This window comes from Halichondria panicea, chromosome 2 (assembly GCF_963675165.1).
Source record: "Halichondria panicea chromosome 2, odHalPani1.1, whole genome shotgun sequence".
Taxonomy (NCBI): domain Eukaryota; kingdom Metazoa; phylum Porifera; class Demospongiae; order Suberitida; family Halichondriidae; genus Halichondria; species Halichondria panicea.
The window spans coordinates 1,106,161-1,121,086 of NC_087378.1; the positions used below are offsets into that span (position 1 = coordinate 1,106,161).

At 41.0% G+C, this 14,926-nt stretch overlaps 5 protein-coding genes across 5 annotated transcripts; 2 read left to right on the forward strand and 3 right to left on the reverse strand.

The window, feature by feature from the left end:
• Positions 1–605: 605 nt before the first annotated feature.
• Positions 606–1,777, forward strand: LOC135331707 (golgin subfamily A member 7-like). Its single transcript, XM_064526945.1, has 4 exons — positions 606–765; positions 814–966; positions 1,058–1,159; positions 1,562–1,777. Exons 1-4 carry the CDS (start codon positions 658–660, stop codon positions 1,604–1,606), a joined length of 408 nt encoding a protein of 135 aa, XP_064383015.1. The 5' UTR covers positions 606–657; the 3' UTR covers positions 1,607–1,777.
• LOC135331691 (wolframin-like) lies at positions 1,743–4,669 on the reverse strand. Its single transcript, XM_064526927.1, has 3 exons — positions 4,097–4,669; positions 3,851–3,985; positions 1,743–3,620 (listed from the first exon to the last, which is right to left on the reverse strand). The coding sequence occupies exons 1-3, from the start codon at positions 4,625–4,627 to the stop codon at positions 1,851–1,853; spliced, it is 2,436 nt and encodes an 811-aa protein (XP_064382997.1). The 5' UTR covers positions 4,628–4,669; the 3' UTR covers positions 1,743–1,850.
• A 66-nt stretch (positions 4,670–4,735) lies between these two features.
• Positions 4,736–10,536, forward strand: LOC135331699 (serine/threonine-protein phosphatase 2A 55 kDa regulatory subunit B alpha isoform-like). The gene is made up of 9 exons (XM_064526936.1): positions 4,736–4,995; positions 5,300–5,368; positions 5,956–6,062; positions 6,569–6,749; positions 7,682–7,972; positions 8,406–8,570; positions 8,875–8,999; positions 9,574–9,710; positions 10,006–10,536. Exons 1-9 carry the CDS (start codon positions 4,977–4,979, stop codon positions 10,286–10,288), a joined length of 1,377 nt encoding a protein of 458 aa, XP_064383006.1. The 5' UTR covers positions 4,736–4,976; the 3' UTR covers positions 10,289–10,536.
• A 185-nt stretch (positions 10,537–10,721) lies between these two features.
• LOC135331695 (putative mitogen-activated protein kinase kinase kinase 7-like) lies at positions 10,722–12,714 on the reverse strand. Its single transcript, XM_064526932.1, has one exon. The coding sequence runs from the start codon at positions 12,621–12,623 to the stop codon at positions 10,941–10,943; it is 1,683 nt and encodes a 560-aa protein (XP_064383002.1). The 5' UTR covers positions 12,624–12,714; the 3' UTR covers positions 10,722–10,940.
• A 94-nt stretch (positions 12,715–12,808) lies between these two features.
• LOC135331706 (protein TEX261-like) lies at positions 12,809–14,857 on the reverse strand. Its single transcript, XM_064526944.1, has 6 exons — positions 14,716–14,857; positions 14,532–14,611; positions 14,001–14,154; positions 13,757–13,824; positions 13,450–13,552; positions 12,809–12,983 (listed from the first exon to the last, which is right to left on the reverse strand). The coding sequence occupies exons 1-6, from the start codon at positions 14,780–14,782 to the stop codon at positions 12,877–12,879; spliced, it is 579 nt and encodes a 192-aa protein (XP_064383014.1). The 5' UTR covers positions 14,783–14,857; the 3' UTR covers positions 12,809–12,876.
• Between the last annotated feature and the right edge of the window lie 69 nt (positions 14,858–14,926).

Below are 14,926 nucleotides of genomic sequence, written 5' to 3' on the forward strand. Positions count from 1 at the left end.
TGTCCCTGCAATTCCCTCCAATATTTCTTCAACAGAGGCTTTCAGTGAGTAACTTTTAAGAAATAATTACAGCTATTGGTACACTTGGGCTTGATTTGACTGCATTTCCATTCTTAGTTCCACCCACCAATCCATGCAATATGTGATTCCGCAAGAAATGAAAGCGTATTGGAGCAGCAACTTTTTGCATAATCCCCTAGAGCTAGAGAGAGTTAAAGATGAAAGACATGCTTCACTTGTGTTTTTGTTCTGTTTGATTGACAAAATATGATGATTACTTTTGTGAAAAAATCACACATATGTAGAACAAGCATCAAATGCTAAAAAACTGTTAATTCTACGCTATTTTTTTACCCCTGGGAACACCTGTTTTTTGCTAGGCTCTTCCAGAGCTAGCTTACGGATAGCCCTTCTTGTTCACTCACTTTCTGGTCCTGTTTCCTACCATTTAGCCTCGAATCCACGCTGATTAAACCTAGAGGCGACAGGCGCGGTGCAGCTCAAGTACGTACAACGATCTACAAGCAGAGCTACATCGTCACCACGCACTCTCTCCCCGAGGTGTCTGGCCTCGAGACTACCTCCTTCTGGACCTGAGCATCCAAAATAGCGTATTGCTTTTCCCTCACTGTTTGTAAAATTAAAAAGTGCAATAAAATGGAGGCTGAACCAAGCCTAATTACAAAGATCTTTATTCAAAGAGACTACACTTATGGAACTGGTGTGAGATTCCGTGAAGATGTCCCTCAAGAGCTTTCTGGAAAGGTAAGCTTATGGCTGAGGAATATGGTTGATTGTAAAGTAACTTTACAGATTGAACCATCAGTGTACAAGGAAACTTTGGAACATGTAAATGAGATATTTGAAAAAGCTGAGGCTATGAGTTGTAGGACCATCACTGAGGGTTGCTTCAGCTGTATAACTGGATACACACTGCACTACTGCTTCAAGACTTATTATGAACGAGTGAGTTCAATATTAGATACTAGATATACAGTTTAGTTATTATTTTGTTCATCAGATTCATTCATTTTGTGTGACGTTACTTTCTTTACAGTGTGTGGAAGAAGTGGCGAGATACCTACAACAGCAAAACGACAGCGTGTATTTGAACAAAGGCATCACTTTTGGCGACCCCATGGATCGAGGCTTGAGATGTGTATCCCACTGTTACCTATGACTGCATGCTCACTGTACTGCTACTCTAATTGTATACTTGTACACTACATTAATGTAGAACCATAATTATGAGGAAAGCATTAGGATAGCAGTGTCCGCTGTTTTCAGTAAACTATTGTAGTGTGTAATTTTCGCTGTTTTCGAGGGTTACCAATCCTCCACAACAATTGTTTGTTAATTAGAATTATCTGCTGTAACATGCAAATATGGAAGGCGTGACCTGGTAGTAGTGAACCCACGAAATTTATTCAACGAAATACTTTTAGAGGCATTCCACAGAATTTAAGAGTCTCGAAAATATCACGCTATATGGTGGATAAACTACAATTGAATAGTTCTGGGAATAGTGTCGTATTTAATCTCTCCTTGACTCGTTTAACAGATGGAGGTGGTCATTGCAAGGACGCCAAGAGAGACCAACATGTGACATCATTCACAGTGAACTGATATCAAACATTGTGTAATAGTCAATCAATGTACAAATGCTATTTTGTTTTTATGTCATCCTGTTTCCTGTTATACTATTACTGTATAATTATAGTGTTGTTTATGTGTATCACAAATTTCATTATTACTTGAATAATTTTATGAAAAATGATTACGATTATACAACACTTAATTCACAAATTAATTGGTAAAGGTCACACAACACATTTAATAACCTTGTCCTCCTACGTAGGCACTGTATAGCCAAACAATATTTCCAATAATACATACACAGTTTTCTTCAGAGAGTAGACAAATCTCGAGAATAAAAACTTGCTCCGCTGTTTCTTTTGCATACTAATCACATTAACCCCCTCTTCCATATAAGGCACCAACGACTGAGCTTGTAGTGTGATATGCGTAGAGCCCATTCCACTGACAAATGTAGCGTTGAACTTCAAGTATGTGCCCGACTGCAACTTAACAACAGTATCCAGGAAGGAAGTATCGGCTAGAAGAGTGGCCGGTATCGGATCATACGTGGTCTTGTTTGTGAGGTTGAGTCTGAGTTCAATATCGAATGTGTACTGAAGATTATGATGAAAATTGCAGCCTGCGTAGATGCATGTTGGATTATCTTTATCATCACCACACATGGGCTCGGAACTCCCAAAGAGACAGGTCAGTGCAGTCTGTATTGGTGACGGTAGCGAGTGCAAAGATAGCGCTCCATTGTCAATGATGTTAGACATTTTCACTTCAACAATTATTCCATTGGCTTCAAAAACACGATCTTTTAGATGGTAGCAATTAATCTCAGTCTGAACAGAATTTGTGTTTCCACCAGTGTCTGGAATACAAGTGTTTAAATACTCCTGAGGGGTGACTACTGGTAGGGCATCAGGCTCGTGAACACTTGTATACACAGTAGAGCCTATGAAGATGAACAAGATACTCAATAGAATCTGGAGGGACAAGATATAGTCGAGAGGTATGTTGAGCCATTTGGTTTGTTTTATCCACTTGAAATTGACGGCGACAAACAAGAGGAGAAGAGAGATCACAACGACAACTGAGAGAGAAATGAAAAATGGTTGAGACGCACCAAAGTAGAAGAAGAGAATGGTTGGGGATAGTAAAAACAGAAATGGGAGGAACGGAACAACAGCAATCATAAGGAGCACACCACCGGCAGCCATTGCTAAATACCGTGGACTAGTGAGATAGAGAAAGTTTCGACTCAAGACACTCCAGCACAAGAACAACATTATTGGGCCGAGACCAGTAACAAAGTTCTTCCATGAATACTTATACAACATGTATACCATAATGCCCAACTGAATCGGAAACTGTACCAGCGAAATCAAATTCACTTCAATCCACATTAGTGAAAATATGCTTCGTGAAGGAAAGAATAAGAATTCAGGTATCGGAACGTAGTTCTGCAAGAAATCCAAAACCATATAGATTTCCGAAAATGAGCGAGACAGAATAATAATCAGAGTCAGTGGAGACTTGTACAAATTAAATTCAAAGAATAGACCGACTACGAATATGAAGGAGACAACTGTCAATAACTCGTTAAAGACAATTTGCTGATGAGAAAGTCCCATTGTTACCAAAGCAATAGCAAGGGCGACCAGGAACGCTACATAAGGTCCTACAGCATGCTGGATATAGCTTTTCTTGGGTGTTTTCATTTCAATTTTTTCACTGCTTTCATTGAAGTACTGAATAATGGTAGAGTATTCGAGCATCAAAAAACTTTTCTCTGAAGTGAGGACAATCTGAAGGGTAGTCAACATCATTACAATGAAAGAAGTGTAGAACAGAATAGTCGCGATTGTAGACACAATAAAATTGACTGTAAGCAGTGGCAGGAGGTAGGCAAAGAGCAAGAGATAGAACTGTTTTGTTGGGAAGCTGCTCCAGATCCACCTGATACCCTTTCGTTCGATTTGCTTCAGCGTATTCATTTTGAGATGTTTGAGAGTCTGCCATGGATACTCGAACACCTGCATAGATTGGGAGAATGTAATGTATGAGGCGCTACAATAAGCATGAATAAATGTGTACAATGAATAGTCAGAAGAGATAAAAATAATGTGTGCAGTTCAGTAGTAGGTACGTGAAGGAACCACCAAGGAACCAACAGAAATCTTGCAATGCGCAAACATAGTTTTCAAGAAGTTTTGAAATATCAGGAAGTATAGCTAAAACATAAACTACCCATAATTATATATACCTTCCTGAAAATGTTTGCTTTCTTGAAATCCTCTAATTTCTCATCGGATAGATCTTCTTCCCCCAAAAAGCTCGGAGCTTGGAAATTCCCATCAGCAAAATCAATAGCAACTTGAGTAAAAAGATCCTCAGTAATCTGAGCATGATCAGAGAAATCATTCACCATACAGTATAAAGGTTATTAAGAATCAACGATTGTGCAAATTCAATAAGCATAGTTACATAATATAGGAGCAGATCGACTGACCTCATTAGATTGAGTCTGAGAAGCTGCCTCTTGTAGAAGACGTTTAATGGATCCTCTAAGCATCTTGGAAGACTTGACCAAAGTAACAGTATCGCCTCTGCCACTACCCTGGGACATCAGGAGCCTCGTTGCAGCATCATCAATCTTGTCTTTGGGTATTGCAGATTTCCCATCGGCCATTTTGTAGAACATTCGTTTTGCTACAGTGTAGATTTGCTTGTCGGCAGTTGTAGCGTCAGTGATCCATTTCAGTATTTTGACCGTGTGCTCGGGCAGGACAACATTAGCTGGTAGAGCAGACAATGATCCAAGAAACGATCCGATCCACTGGCTAGCTTGGTCGACACCATTCTCAGCAGCCTGCACAAAGCATTTCAAGGACTTTTTAAGAGTATCACTGTCGCTGAATCCCTTTTGCTCTGCTTCTTGGTAGAGCTGGAGTCCTTTCTCTACAAGAGGATCTTCACTACTTGATGGATCTTTACTTGCATCACCACCAACAGTCTCAGGGAACCTTCTTCTCAGATCCATAGCAATTTATACAGTACAGTATAAAGCAACAAGCGAAGGGGAGGGGCTTGTACAAGAAGTGTCAAACAAGGTCAAAGGTTAGCCTAGTTCTGCAGACTCAGCAAACAAGGTCTTGTGAGTATCACATGGCTTGTCCTACTTTGAGGAAACAAGATGGCGGAAAAGTCAAGGTCGAGTCTCTTCTAACCTTATTTTAACAGCTATACATTGCCTATTAGGCTAACAGTGATTGCCATTTGAAGGAGGAAGGAGCAGGCTAAAGCTTAGACGTCTCTCTCAGCTCTATTGATCGTGTTTATATGCTTGATACGTTGCTGCATTGACAGAAGAAAAACTGGCTGCTATAGATATGTCTGAAACTGCTGGAGGTCAGTGGAGGTTGTTTGTAATGTGTTTTATTCTATTCCCTAGCTATTGCATGCCATCTTGAAATATTAGTGAGCTAGAGACAAAGATAAATACTGGGATGCTTGCATTTGAGACAATGTGCACCTTTATAAGACGCCACCTTTAGATCAAGCTTCTCATATCTATAAAGCTGGTGTATAAATATACAGCGGTTGCAGTGTGGCTGTTACGTATAGTAAAACCCATTGTAAAGTATACTTAGAATGATACTGTTTGCATAATCATTATGTACGTGTGTCAGTGTGCACTCTGTGTTTCGTACAGGTGGAGAGGGGGAAGTCCCGTGGTGCTTCTCGCAGGTGAAGGGCACCATTGAGGATGAAGTTGCTGATGGTATGTGGTAGTCACCGCTATGAGATCCTATGTACTTGATTACATTTCATAAGTATAGAGAGGGATTGTGCATTTTAGAGACTAAGTATTTCATTAATCTGAGCACCTTTTGATGATCTTAATGCATACATAGCCGTATCATAACCTTTAATAGTCCCTGTAGCACCTTGTGTAGTCTGATGTTGTCGCCCCAGTATATGTGTGAGTCTAGATAAATCCAAACTAAGTGTGAGATGACACGTCTAAACAAACAATTCTGCCATGTCTTAATATAGCGGATAGGGGGCTTTGGTTCGGATTGCTGAGGCGTATTTGGAATGTGAGTTCCTTAAATTCCAATCCCCACAGCTGCTTGTTAATTGTATCACTAGTTGGATAATTAACCGAGGAATAGTTGCCTATTTATAGATCGCTTCGGTGTCCCTACACACCAGAGAGATTTCCCACTCAAATCAAGGCAGGGGCTTGGTTGACTGAGCAGCAAATTGTAGCCAAGTTGGGACTTGATCCTGAAAGAGTTGTTGGCAGCTTAAGGGAAATGTTTGCTTGATGATTGTTAAGTTTATGTATTCCTCCCCTCCCTACAGCTGATATTATATCAACGGTGGAGTTCAATCACGATGGAGAGTTTCTGGCCACTGGCGACAAGGGAGGGAGGGTGGTCATCTTCCAAAGAGATGGCACCAAAATGAGAGTAAGTGGGGCGGGCAGCTTTCACTTGAGAATTTAATATAGAGCCTCTTTAATTTGCCTTCTGGATTTATTTTTAGTAATGATAGTGTACTTTGAATTATGTTATCCCTTGAATATTGGTTGATGGAACAGGCTTAAATGTAGACACATGAAAAGTGCCAGTTCAACCCCCTATTCAATCAACCTCCTCCAGACAATACACTTTCGTCCAGTATTTTAAATTCAGACTACAGTCCTACAGTATGAGCCTAAAAAATAGTCAAGCTAATGTCTAGTGCTGCCACTAAATTGTGTCGATGACCCTTTAGACAAGTTTCTGCATTGTCTGAATATTTCAAGCGTTTTGAGAATTACATAGAATCCGTGTATCAATGTTTCTGCAAATGAAACATATAGTTCACTTCAATGTTGCACATTCCACCCACACTCTTAATTAGTACCAGCCAATATGGATATATTTACTAAGTGTTAGATTTTGATTAATATGTCCCTTTCTCTCATGCACAGGGTGTCAAGCCGATGGTGACCTCTCCCCCGGTGTTCCGATGTGACTACAACGTGTACAGCACGTTTCAGAGTCACGAGCCCGAGTTCGACTACCTCAAGAGTTTAGAGATTGAGGAGAAGATCAACCAGATCTGTTGGGTCAAGCAATCCGGGTCCTCTCTTTTCCTTATCACTACCAATGGTGGGTGTAGGTTGTTTACTTTTGAGTACTGTATAGCGGTTAATTTTCGTGGGGTAAAATATTCGTGGGCAAGCTAGTCTTCACGAAATTTTCCCCCACAAAAACGTAGGTGTGATTTACCGGAATGCATGCAATGAAATTTTTTACTCCATCAAAATCACCGTATTCCGAGTTGAACGAATTTTTTACCCCACAAAAATTGCCCGCTATACAGTACCTTATTACGTCATGGGAGAAATCAATACTGCTGTGTTGTCCTACAAGAGTCCTATAACAGTATACAGACGTTAGGTTCATGTACAGCGTGATTGGGTTGCACTTGTGTAACACACCTGTTGGTATGCTTGTGGGTGTGTGGGATCACTTAGCATGAGTGGGCAGTAATTATTATGTTGTATGAAATCACATACCCCCCATACCCATTTAGCACTAATAGGTCTGCATCAGAGGAGGTCGGACATGCATGCACGAATCACTACAAGTTCAGTGCATTTGGCCTGGATGTTATCACGTGACCGCAATGACATCAATGCACTGAACTTGTAGTGATTCGTGCACGCATGTCGGACCTCCTCTAGGTGTGCATGTCCTGTACATGTACTTGACACTGCTACCCACTCTATTGTACATGTCACCATTAGCACTACCGTGTAGCGGGTAATTTTCGTAGGTGCAAATTTTTGTATGAACTACCAATTTAAATATTTCGTATTTTAAATATTCATACAGCTCAGGACATTGAACCTATTGCAGTAGAATATCATTTTTGTATGATGCTCTACAATACGAAATATCTGAAAAATTTCCACCATACAAAAATAACCCGCTATACGGTGTATGTAAGGTATACCTTATAGTAGTTGTAGCTACCTGAATTTATTTATTTTTGTCGTTTCTGTGGCTATCTATTACACAATATTTCCTCCCTGCAGACAAGACGATCAAGCTCTGGAAGATCTCCGAGCGCTGCCGCAGATACTCCAACCTAAACACACTCACCGATGACGGTCAAATACGCAAGGACAGGAAGGTGACAGAGCTCAAGGTCCCCGTCAAGAACATGGATGACGTCTCCATTGAGGCCATGCCTCGAAGGATATTCTCGAATGGGCACACTTATCATATCAACTCGATCTCTGTCAACAGTGACGACTGTACGTATCTATCAGCCGATGACTTGAGAGTCAACCTGTGGGACTTGGAGAGAACGGATCAGAGCTTCAGTATCCTACCTTTGTGTGTGGTGTGGGTGTGGTTTGTGTACTCAATTTGATGCGTTCTATAGCTACAAGAGGGTGGGGGGGGGCTCCATTTAGTGCATTTAGATTGTACCTTTTTTCGATCTAACGTCTACTAGCTGTTAGTCTGTTTTGAGCTTTATCCTGTGGGGTCTGTTGTGGGTGTTTCATGGGTCGTGTAGTTGTGGTAGCTATGTGTAGGCACTGTCTCAATTTGCACTCTCTTTGTACTAATTTGTGGTAACAGGCTCCGTGTATGTCTAGGTATGCCTGACTAGCTATGCCTCGTTGACTATGAATTAGGTATATTTGTCCAGCTCGTTAACCGATGAACTCCTCTTATGGCGTACAAATGAAAATTCAATTTTCCCTGAAGTACATGTATACACACATGCGGTGTTCCTTAACTGAGCCCCAGACATTGTAGATATAAAGCCGGCCAACATGGAGGAGCTGACTGAGGTCATCACGTCCTCCTCCTTCCACCCCATCAAGTGCAACGAGTTTGTCTACAGCAGCAGCAAGGGAAGCATCAGATTATGTGACATGAGGGAGAAAGCACTCTGTGACAATCACGCCAAGTGTGAGTTTAGCCTGGAGATGGGGAGATCTGCTTTGAATCTGCTCACTACATGTATCTGGTTACTATCTAAGAGCAGCTTTTCATTGGTATAATTTATGTCCCAGCTAAGCAGTTGCTTGTAGCTATATATATACTTATAATACATTGGTACTCATAGATAGCCATGTATGCATTGCTTACTATCTAGGAGTACTTTTCATTTGGTATAATTATGCCCCCTTACACATGCCTAGTAAAACACTTATTTGTATGTGTGTGTTTACAGTACACTTGCCTGTATCACGGCTCTCAATCCATTTCCTAGTATTTGAGGAGCCTGAGGATCCAAGCAGCCGATCATTCTTCTCTGAGATCATTGCCTCGATTTCTGACGTCAAGTTCAGCCACAGTGGACGCTACGTTCTGTCCAGGGACTACCTCACTGTCAAGGTACCCCATCTCATATCATGCAATCACTTGTGAGGCTTATTTTGTAATGCTGTATAATTATTGTATACATCACATTAGTGTCAGGTAATAGGTTCCCAGATGATCGATTAGCAGAGTACATAGTGGAGTGCATATACAGTCACTAGTACTTACGCTCATTAAGGGCTTATTAAGGCAAGTCCATATATGGCATGTTTACATGTTGTTCCTGTGTGGTTTGACCCTGTGGCCTTGGCCTTAGTCCAGCTGGGTTGATGGGCTGATGATAGTTGTAGTGAACTACAAATTAGGACTAATGACTGCTTTGTATTTCTTTGTATTTCGTGTGAATACAATTTTAGGTGGTCTGAAATGTAGTTAGTGACTTTGGCACTAAATCCCTTTGTGTTACAGATAGAGAGATTCTACTGTACTGCATACATGTAGTGTACTGGTCATGTGTAAGTGTTTGTTTAGCCTTGTACTCCCTCATAGCTAAAATGGATTCCTGCAATTCCTAATGCAGCACACTTGCTTATAATCGTAGAGAGGGCTGCATACACATACTGGCCTTTACTTGTCTGCCCCTCTTCAGGTATGGGATGTGAACATGGAGTCCAAGCCAGTAGAGACCTACCCTGTGCACGACTACCTGAGAGGTAGGTTGTGTGCTCTCTACGAGAACGACAGCATCTTTGACCGGTTCAGATGTGGTTGGAACGGAGACGACACGTATCCTCATTAATACTGTACACACATAACAAATGGTAGCCATACAGACCCCGTACTATCTCTATGCATACAGACCCCGTACATCCCCTTCTATACTATCTCTATGCCAATCAGTGTCACTATGCCAATTAATTGTGTTATCAGCTTTCCCCATAGCCTATTAATGTTGATCCTCATTCACGTACATGTACATTCGCATGATTCATGTTTGAGAAGTTAGCATAGCTCTGTAATGAGTGCATTGTTGTTGTGCCCAAAGCCTAAAGCCTGTATTTCCCTTGACTCTTGTGTATAGGAAACTCATCACTGGAACGTACAACAACTTCTTCCGAATCTTTGACCGGAAATCCAAAACAGACTACTGTTATGAGGCATCGCGGGACATGTCTACCCTCGGGCAAATCCTCCGCCACAAAAAAGTCACTCAGACAACAACGAGGAAAAGAAAAGATGATGTCGGAGTAGATAGCTTGGACTTTAATAGGAAGATTCTCCACGCTGCCTGGCACCCTAGGGACAATATTTTAGCAATTGCAGCCACCAATAATTTGTACCTCTTTCACGAACAGCAACCATGACACATGTAGTTAGGTCTTTTCTTTTTGAAGAGTGATTAATTTATACAGAGCTAAAATTAATTGTCTTTTAGTATTAGCCAAGTGTAACATGAAATTTTTGTCCAACTTACTAGTCTACAGCTCTTTATTATATCTTTTGTTACTTTGGCTGAAGTTTTAAGTGTACGTGTGCATCTTTTCTCACGTGTACATGTCCATAGTTACTGTACTATTGTAAGATCATCTTCACACACTTTTGTGTAGTTTAATTTACCTGAAATCTGACAGATTTTTTATGCCTTCTTTGGTGGAAGACATTTTTGAGAAAATCACCTTAGTATTAATTATAATTATACCCCCTGTGTTTTAGAAGATGGCATCTATCATTGTTTTGTGTCACATAATTATAGTGTCTTGTTATTTATTATAAAAAATGGATTTAATATTTGAGACATTTAATATCACAATAAAATTTTCCTACCATTATAGGACAAAAATATTGCATGGTCATGATGATAACATAAAATACATGACGTGGTAATTTCGTTGTTGCCATGCACGAGATGAATGTGGTAGATCTATAACAACATACATACATGATTATTCTAAAAGATATACAGTCTATATATAGTCCATAGCTAAAATAAGATTGGGAAGGCATTAACAGTTAAATTCAGATATCAATTGATCTTCTGTGCATAATGTTTCCTAACTCGGCACTTGTCAAACTGTTGGCACGAGGGCGTTTGGGACGAACAGGTGGAGGGTTAGGCTTGTCAGAGCTCTTACTTTCCTCTGCTTCTTCAATTCTTTGATGCTGGCGGGCTAGTATGTTGGCTAAGACAGGGTCATAGTCTTTGGAACTACTTGCCCGGCGAAGTACAGCATCTTGGTAGGCATGACCATCGCTAAAAATCCCAACATTTCGTCCCACCCTTCCTCGGTTCTTTCTGTACAACACCTCGTGGGTGTCAGCCTTCACAATCTCCGGTGCGTTGGGTTGTGTGGGACTTCCGCTAACCGATCTGCTAGCGAATGGTTTTGGAGTGTGGACTGGCGTGCTTGGAGAGAGGGGGACATCGACTCCTTTTCGCAATGCCAATACTTGCTGCTCTAAAGAATCAATGCGCTTTTGACAAGCCCGTATCAGGGATTCTTTAGCTATTACATCTTGTTTCTTAGCAGCTATCTCCCTGTCCTTGGCTTTGATCAATGCTTCTTTGGCTCTGTTGCCACTTTCATGTGCTCGAATTCTAGCCTCCTTCCCCTGTAGTGCCTGCTTGTACGAATCGACCTCAAGAATTTGTGCTTGTAAGCACTCGTCTTTAGCGGTTAGATCATTTCTCAAGGGTTCCATCTGCTGTTTGAGTGCTTCAATTTCCACCTCTTTGCCTTGAATAGTGCGGTTGAGGCTATCAACAGTTTCCTTGCTCAGTGTAAGCTTCTCAAGAGCATGGTGCATATCAAGTATATTCTCAAACTCTGGTTGAATGGGAGCAATTATCTTTTCAATTTCTCGAACAAGGGACAAAGACGTTGGTCTCAACATCGGACTATCATCAAGACATTTGATTGCTAGTTCCTTGAAACTTTGATGACTGTCACCAGCTGGAGAGCCAATATACTTCTTTCTTCTTTGGACTTCACTAAGTTCTACATCTTCGTCACTTTTTTTAGCTTCAAGTTGAGGAATTTGTTGAAGTAGGACGTGAATGATTAGGTCGCCAAAACAGAAGATGTCACCACCGGTTGCAGGAGCTTCTTCTGGAGGTTGGTAAGCAGCATCGTCTGAGTTTGGTACTTCAGCTCCAAAGCGTACTGGGTCAGAAATCTTTGCTTGTAAGGAGGCTGTGAGCATCACATTTCTTGCATTGAGGCTACCATGTACTATTGGTGATGGTCTGGAGTGTAAATAGTGAAGCCCTTTGGAGATGCCAGAAAGAATGCAATACTTGTCATGCTTTGAAATGGAGGGATATTTTTGCAGACAGTTTTGGAGATTGAATGGGAAGTACTCGAAAATCAGAGCTGGTGGTGTTCCATCTTTGTGCAGTTGTGCTCCCAACAGCTGCACTAAGTTGGGATGACGAATTTTGCTCAGCTGCAGACAACCGTCGATGAACTGCTTGCGAAATTCATTCTTGGCAAATAAAAACGTTTGGATGGTCTTGCTCACACACTTGGTTCCATTTAGTTTCACTATTGAGCTACTCTGGGAGTACGATCCAATGCTATTTTCCAGTTTTTCTGTTGATGGTTCCAGAGAAGAGGTAGAAATAATCAGATCTCCAAGAGAGTTGGTCCATTCTTCCACAACAGTGACTGTAGATGGTGCTGGTTCAGCAGTAGAGGCCATAGCTTGCTCTTGCTTTTAACAAAGAACTTTGAGCCGAGTATGTTTTGGCTTGTTTCTAGTTCTGTAATCTGCTTGTACATGGAATGTTGTGGGCTTAATGTGTGTGTACATTCCAAACTCAATAAACCGTTGAGATCACCCACACAAACATGCAACCTCTAATTTCCTAATATTTGATGACAACAGTTGCTAAGTAGTCTCATATAAATCACAAGTCAGACACAAGAACACAAACATCACATGGCGAGTGTAATCATATACTCTTGGAACTTTTACTAGGAGATAAATTGTTCAGTTTGCTAGCCAAAAAGTCCATTAACGCTGGCAACATACTTCTCCTTGATCTACGACTAGAGCCATCTGTAGAAATAGAATAAAACAGTGAATAAAGACATGCTTGCAGTTTTACTGGAGTTTGCAGAATCTTTAAAACACACCAGTAAAAGCGTTGAGCGTTACACGTTCCTTATATGGAATAATTATGTGTGTACACTGTGGTCTGTTTTTACTACAAGCATTGTCTATAATTATAAGGAACCACAGTGCTCAACACTTTTTTATTCATGTGTTGCAAAGATTCTGCAAACTCCAACATTGTCAGAGCTATTAAATGGCTTTTTATTACGTGATGCATGATCAATCAACAGTGAAGAGAGTAGGAAGTGGAAGGTAATGACATGTACGTACAGACTAGAAACTATCGCCTAAAAATTAACAAGTGGAGAAAAATATATAGAGTGCATGACTCCTGCTAGTATGTAGTAGCTCCACCAAGAAAACCAAATGGTCTGACTCCTCCACACACGATAGTATCTATTGTACTCACCGGGAGAGCCCACTGACACAGGAAGCACCATGTCATTAGCAGAGAGAGATATGAAGAAACTGAATGGAACCATCCACAGGCACAGGAAGAAAAAGGCAAGTACCTGTGAAATGAAAAAATCATCTTGACACAATCACAACAGGCTTAGAGGTACAATCTGTGGATGTCAAATACAGGCTCAGTAGGTTGTATGATCGCTGCTCAATTACATGAGTGTCAATGTGATTCCTTTCAATTGGGACCAAATCCACCCAGTATGCCCCACCCCCCCCCCCACACTGACTACTCTATATTTTCCATCACTTACCTCTTGAAAGATGTGCCAATGGTCGGCAAAGTATTGAAATGCCAAGATGTGTGCAACGATCAGAAGTACTGCAAGGAAGACAATAGCATTTTTCACACAGTCACACACACACCATTATACTTTTGCAGAAACCCTTATAAAACAGAAACCTCATAAAACAACTGGGCCTTGGCAACCACACCTCTCCCCCACACCTCATTATCGCACATGTGTACAGTGATACCACTACCATACATGCACTCACATGTCCCTCCTACAAAGCCGGGGGAGAGTAGGGAGATGACGGGGAAGGTGGTGAGGAGGGAGCCATAGAGAAGGTGAGTGAGGAGACCAACAACGACTAGTCCCCAGGGGAAGCCATCAAACACCAACAGTCCAATGTAGAGCACAATGACAAACTGAGGGAGGGTGGGGTAGTGTGTTTAGAATAGTGAAGTGTGCATATAGACAATACGATTATACAGACTATACATTTATAGTCTATACCAAGGGCGTATAAAGAGAAGAGGGCATGCAACTACAATCTATCGTATTATAAATGGGCGGGGGCGTATGTCTAAAAATTGTAAAGAATTTATTGCACGTGCACTTTATACTCTATTCCCTAGTGGGCGGTTGGCTAAATATAGCATATCCTGCTGACTCATCAATAATATGACGCACACACAGTATACATTGTGAGTTGCATGCCCTCTTCTCTTCATACGCCCTTATCTTATACTAAATAACAGGAGTGCATGTAGTCTATGTGCAAGTGATAAAATCGGGAGCTTACCACAAGTAGGTATGTAATGATCTTCTTTGCAACTATAGAGTATTCTTCAATTATTTCAGCCAGATAATACAGACCTGCAGCTGTGAATGGGGTGACACATGTAGTTGTTGGGCATGGGCAGCTTATAAAGTACACAGTCTAGAGCTAGAATGATGCACAGAGATTAATGGCTAGTACACCTTACCTAAGGAGAAGACTACAAACACAACTTGAGCAAGAAGAGCTGCCCAACTTATCAGCCACAGGAACATCTTCTTTATTTAATATTTCAATATAACGCTTTTTGACGTTAATTAGGAAAACAACCTTCAATTCTTTATAGCCTTCATTAGTCACATGTGAAACTACACAGTCATGCGCACTAGAATACACAGTAATAGAGGAGATCATAGCAT

Bases quoted from the DNA above. Each gene is read 5' to 3' on its own strand.
- LOC135331707 (XM_064526945.1), top strand. From the start codon at position 658: ATGGAGGCTGAACCAAGCCTAATTACAAAGATCTTTATTCAAAGAGAC. The intron at 967-1,057 runs GTGAGTTCAATA...CTTTCTTTACAG, and splicing joins TCAAGACTTATTATGAACGA to TGTGTGGAAGAAGTGGCGAG. The intron at 1,160-1,561 runs GTATCCCACTGT...CTCGTTTAACAG, and splicing joins TGGATCGAGGCTTGAGATGT to ATGGAGGTGGTCATTGCAAG.
- LOC135331691 (XM_064526927.1), bottom strand. From the start codon at position 4,627: ATGGATCTGAGAAGAAGGTTCCCTGAGACTGTTGGTGGTGATGCAAGT. The intron at 3,986-4,096 runs GTCAGTCGATCT...GATCATGCTCAG, and splicing joins CTCAGACTCAATCTAATGAG to ATTACTGAGGATCTTTTTAC. The intron at 3,621-3,850 runs GTATATATAATT...CAATCTATGCAG, and splicing joins AAGCAAACATTTTCAGGAAG to GTGTTCGAGTATCCATGGCA.
- LOC135331699 (XM_064526936.1), top strand. The intron at 5,369-5,955 runs GTATGTGGTAGT...CCCTCCCTACAG, and splicing joins TGAGGATGAAGTTGCTGATG to CTGATATTATATCAACGGTG. The intron at 6,750-7,681 runs GTGGGTGTAGGT...TCCTCCCTGCAG, and splicing joins TTTCCTTATCACTACCAATG to ACAAGACGATCAAGCTCTGG.
- LOC135331695 (XM_064526932.1), bottom strand. From the start codon at position 12,623: ATGGCCTCTACTGCTGAACCAGCACCATCTACAGTCACTGTTGTGGAA.
- LOC135331706 (XM_064526944.1), bottom strand. From the start codon at position 14,782: ATGTTCCTGTGGCTGATAAGTTGGGCAGCTCTTCTTGCTCAAGTTGTG. The intron at 14,612-14,715 runs GTAAGGTGTACT...CCCCATTCACAG, and splicing joins GTTTGTAGTCTTCTCCTTAG to CTGCAGGTCTGTATTATCTG. The intron at 13,825-14,000 runs GTGAGTGCATGT...TCTTCCTTGCAG, and splicing joins CGGCTTTGTAGGAGGGACAT to TACTTCTGATCGTTGCACAC.